The 5,395-nt window shown below is 33.0% G+C and overlaps 1 protein-coding gene across 1 annotated transcript; it reads right to left on the bottom strand.

Moving 5' to 3' along the window:
- Positions 1 to 1,317: 1,317 nt before the first annotated feature.
- Positions 1,318 to 3,662, bottom strand: LOC148283477 (uncharacterized). Its single transcript, XM_088243789.1, has one exon. The coding sequence runs from the start codon at positions 3,157 to 3,159 to the stop codon at positions 1,318 to 1,320; it is 1,842 nt and encodes a 613-aa protein (XP_088099915.1). The 5' UTR covers positions 3,160 to 3,662.
- Between the last annotated feature and the right edge of the window lie 1,733 nt (positions 3,663 to 5,395).

Here is a 5,395-nt window from a genome sequence, read left to right as displayed (position 1 = left end):
TGTTGCGTAGAGATTTAAGTGACTGAATTGTTTCGCATACTAGGCAACGCCTGAAAACAATTTTCCGATTTGTGGCCACTTAAACCAGCCAATGACATGTCATAAGCTCTGTTAATGCCTAGACTTCAATATTCCCTTTTATAAGGTATTCTCCATCCCTGTTGTAATTTGTTAATCTTAATGACTCCCGGGGGGGTAAAATCCAGTATTTTGTCTACAAACGTTTGGAAAAACTCAAATATTGTAATAAAAATACTGTGCCAAAAAATCCCTCCGGAAAGAGGTTCTGTGATATCATGTTACATTAAGTAAAATACAAAATATTTTGAATTACAGTTATTTAAAAATACAAAAATTGACCAAATTTATATTTGAACAATGTTTTGAGCATGTCCAAATGTTTGTAGACAGACTGGATTTCTTCTCTAGGTACATACGAAATAATATTAAGGATTCAATAAATTATTGAATTGAGTGAAACAATTAGTTTGCATAGTATGCGAAAATTCCATTATTTTTTATGATAATATTACAACAGAGACAGACATTTAAGAGATGATAATTTATTCATAAATTTATTGTATTTTGTTATTTTGCGGATAAGATTCAACTTGATTCATTGACTTTGTGCGGGATAAAGTAATAAGAGAACGGACGCAGCAAACTCCGGAGACAACTGTCATCAAGCGGAGGCGATACGGTTGGCTTGGTCGTGTACTGCGGATGCCTCCTGAGAGCCTTAACCACGCGTGCCTACATTACAAAGCACCAGGTTCTCGACGTCCCGGACGTCCACTGCTGACTATTCGTCGACAGTTCATGTTAGAACTACGGGACGCGAATCTGACTTGGGAGGATGCACGGGAGCTGGCAGCTGACAGAGATGCCTGGAGGATCTTCATGGACATCGTATGCTCCAACTAGGGGGCGGACATGGAATGATGATGATGATTATGAGATTCATCTAACTGAATTAGTTGACCTATATAGGGGAAGGGGGGGCTAGTTGTTACAAAAAAATAAAACGTTGAATATCTGGTAACTGTTTATTTTCAAACACATAATATTGATTATATCTTAATGTACACATATTTAAATATAATAAAACAATTAAAATGTGTTCCAACAAAGTCCACAAAAATAATAATAGCATATTTAAAAATAATAAAAAACTGTAACAATGTGCCCCACGCAGGGGCAAGTTGTTACAACGTGGGGGCATGTTACGAACAAAAACAAAAATTTAAAAAAAATGTAATTGCTAACAATAATTATGTAGAATATATATAATAACATGTAAAATTAAGTTTTGAATATTTAATCGCTTAAATCTATGTCCGAATCACAATTTGGGCATGTAAAATTAAATTTATCGCCACGAATGCAAGAAATGTGTGCCCATTTACTGCATTTGGTACACTGGATCCATTCCTGTCCAGGTTTGGAGCAATCAAAACTCTCCATGCACACCAAACACAGGCATTCTTCGTGTTCTGAGTCGGAAGAAGAATCCAACACTTGTTTTTTCTTCAGTTTCTTTGACGTTTTTTTATTTTTAAAGGCACCCATCGTAATGTTTTTTTTAATTGATTTGGCGGCTTGTTTTTGCTTCCTCAAGCTCTCTTCCAGCTCGATTTGGTTCTTAATCGGAGTGTCAGTCAATATTGCTGATTTTATTTTCCTTCTGGAATTGTTACCTCCCTTTCTTGGTCCAGCTTTAGGATATGGCCTAATTTGTTCAGGCGTGGTATGTTGTATTTTATTGATGCCACTTGTTGATGGTTGCGGTTCCGTGGAAATAGATAATTGAGCTTCTTGGTTTTGAGGTAGAGCTTCACCACTGGAGGTTGCAGGTTGTAAAGGAGAAGATGAATGTGGTTCATTGACCACAGAAGCAACCTTTTCAGCATTAACGTTATCAGGCATTGGACGATCGGTAATTTCGGAAGGCTCAAAGTCTTCCTTTGAAAAGATGTCTCGATTATATGGCCATATACCTGTTACTCGAAAGCCTGACATAATGTTATTAGGTGTAATGGCAAGCGGGAGAGATAGTTTAACTATTCCGGGTATATCGTAAATAGTCATTGACTGGCCTGGGTGATTTTTCATCCACCCATCTGCAGCGCTGTTTGTAAATCTTTTAAAAGGACCATATACCGATCGATCGAGGGGTTGCAGCTTATGTGATGTGTGTGGTGGAAACGATAAAAGAGTTATTCCATTATATTTACTGTAATTCAGCACATCAATTGTCAGGTGCGATGAATGATTATCAAGGACTAGTAAAATTGGTTTTTCCTTTGAGCACCTTACATGTTTCACCAAGTGATTCATAAATAATATGAAACTTTCTGAACTTATCCATCCGCTTGGGTTTGCTGTCCCTATACATCCAGGAGGACCATCAACTACAAAATGTTGGTTAAAATTTTTACGAGGAAATACAAAAAGTGGCGGAACTGAATTTCCACTGGCACTAACTGCTAATAGGACTGTGACGAGAGTCCCTCTTTCTCCAGATGTAATTGCTCCTACTTGATGCGCACCTTTGATACCTAGTATTTTTGAAGGTTTTTGGACGGTTGTAACGCCTGTTTCATCCAAATTCCAGATATCTTGACACTCAAAAGGAAATCTTTCATAGACATTTGCCAGGTTATTGAAAAATTCGTTTACATTGTGCCTATTGAAACTTGTCGCCCGACTCAGGCTTGTTGCTTCCGGCGTGCGAATTGACAAAGTCCCATTTCGTTTCATGAAACCCTGCAACCAATCTTTTGTTGCTGTATTTTTATCATTCCAATTCATGGGATAAGGGATTCGATTTTTAAAAGCATATTCAAATGCTAACTTCTTTGCATCAGTAGTTGATAAGCCATAAAATATTTTGCTACATTTACTTATGTATTCTGTAAGTTCCTTTTCCTGATCGACAGAAAATATTTGGCGAGGCTTGTTGTAACCCACTAAGTTAGACGTGGTTGGACCATCCTCTTGACGTTTTATGTAACGATGTAACGTCATAAAATTTACTTTGTATACTTCGGCAGCTCTTCGAATGGATAATTTTTTTTCTGTTACTTCTTTAGCTGCTCTTTTGTAGGTCTCCTCGGAAATTTCCCCTCTATTGGTTTTTTTTTTATATGTCCGTACCATTGTTATATAAATTCTAGAACAATAATAATAAATTGTTTAACATTTTTATATAAACATGCCATTTGAAGTAAAAGGGAAACGTTGTGGGGCTAGTTGTTACAGTAACAACTTGCCCCCACATTGTTGTAACAACTAGCCCCTCTGACCCAAAATAAAAACAAATTGTTATAACATTAACACGGAAAGTGTTATTATTTCGATATATTATCTGAATGCAAGCAGAGACATGTAGACTTTTACCAATTTACTTTGAATCAACTTACCTTTTATGGTTGGAGAACAATTAAACTTCAAAATCAATTAACGAAAGTTACTTTCAGATACGAAATACACTATAATCGGTTTTATTTGAATTACGCACGACCGGCAAGAGCAACGTTCCGTCGAGCACTGCGGACACGATACCTAGACATGCTGTGTGACACGTACGCCACAGAACCTAGTGGTCGGGGAGTTATTTACAATGTAACAACTTGCCCCTGTAACAACTAGCCCCCCCTTCCCCTACTTGGCCAAGTAACGCCTGAAAATATTTTTCAATTTTCGTATTTCGTTTTATCAACAGTATTTTTTAGTTTATTTTGTTCATTAACGCCTAAAAGGCATTTACAAAAAATAAAAATGTAATACATGCTAACATACTTAATAATAAACAGAATATACAGAAAAAAATTGTGAAATTAGTTAAAAAGGATATGATAAAAAGTTTTACAAAGTAAAAAAAAAAAAAACAATAATAACAAAGGTATGCAAGAAAAAACAGATATATAACATATAAACAAAAAATGCAAAGATATAAGCTTATGAAATAAATTCTGTAAAGCAAACAATAAATAAAGTGTTACGGTAAGCAAGAAAGACATTTTTAAGATTCTTTAATTAATAAACAAGCAAGCATATATTATCACGAAAAAATAAGAAATAAAAATATGTATCTTTGAAATGCGTATTTGCCAATCAATGCAATTTGATATAACAGTAAAAAATAAAAAACAAGTATAAGGTAATAAAAATAAACAAGTAAGTATTTTTTTTAATTTATGAAATTGAAGTGTCAATAATTGTTTTATCCATCTTTTTGTAGATAGCGACTGGATTTCACCTCCTAGGGAATAACTAACATGTAATATATGTTAATAATTTCCTAGGGGTGAAATTTTGTTTTCATCTACAGACATTTGGTCAAACTCGCAGTACTTTTTATTTTTTTACCAACAACAAATTCAAATAAGAATATTACACGTCTATAGATAGAAAATTCACAAAAGATTACAAGCATAGGTAATCAGTACTGATTTATAACTCTGTAGATAACAGGTACATCATTTATCTTTTATTTGTCATAAAAATATTATGTAAATTATAAAATTTGTGTTTTTAAAATTATAATAAAACTTACAAAAATATGAAGTAGAGATATGAAAATTACCGTATCCAATGCACCATTAGATCTATATAATGGAATAATGATATCGATTTTACTGTTATCTTTATATAATATTCGAGTATGTACATTATATACAATACAATTATTTTGAAATTATTTGTAAAATAAACTTTGCAATCATCCTGTACATACAAATAACACACATTGTTTCCCTAAAAAGGTGTTTTGAATAATAATTGATCAAATCTTCAGATAAAAAGTTGTGTGTTAAGATTGATATTAAATACGTACATTGTTTAACTTTGCTCATAAAACTGGTGCACGGCTCAAAAGAAACGATAATCTCAGCCTAACATTAATGAAATTTATTCATTTGAACTCACCGTTTTCATGAAAAGCTCTGCTAAATAAGAAATTTGTACTTATGTAAATGTAAAAAATTCTATACGTCAGTAGAAGGTAATCTACCGGAAAGATTAACATGAAGATAGGTCTAGTATGGAGATTTAGGGAAGAATGCTTTGATCAAATTATTTAATGATGTTTTTATAATTTTATATTATTTATCTCTTTGTTTGCTTTTATTATATTTCATATTTTTAAGATAAAATAGTCTCTACATATTTATTTATAATATAAGTAAACATTCTTATTTTATATATTTATAGATTAAGCCTCTCCACTGGTACATAGACGTGTTCGGAAACGTCAAATGTATAATTTTGTTTAATAAAGTATATCTGATATAAAACGTTGATCATACATTTATTTAAAGACTAATTATATATTTTTTTGATCACATACGATGGAATATATCTATGAAGGATCACGTTTACGATAAAAGTCCAT

The sequence above is a fragment of the Micrasema longulum genome, unplaced genomic scaffold (assembly GCF_059751315.1).
Source record: "Micrasema longulum isolate JH-2025_06_02 unplaced genomic scaffold, ASM5975131v1 h1tg000231l, whole genome shotgun sequence".
Classification (NCBI taxonomy): Eukaryota; Metazoa; Arthropoda; class Insecta; order Trichoptera; family Brachycentridae; genus Micrasema; species Micrasema longulum.
This window is presented reverse-complemented; position numbering and strand designations above follow the sequence as displayed.

Coding starts and splice junctions, on each gene's coding strand:
- LOC148283477 (XM_088243789.1), bottom strand. CDS start 3,159: ATGGTACGGACATATAAAAAAAAAACCAATAGAGGGGAAATTTCCGAG.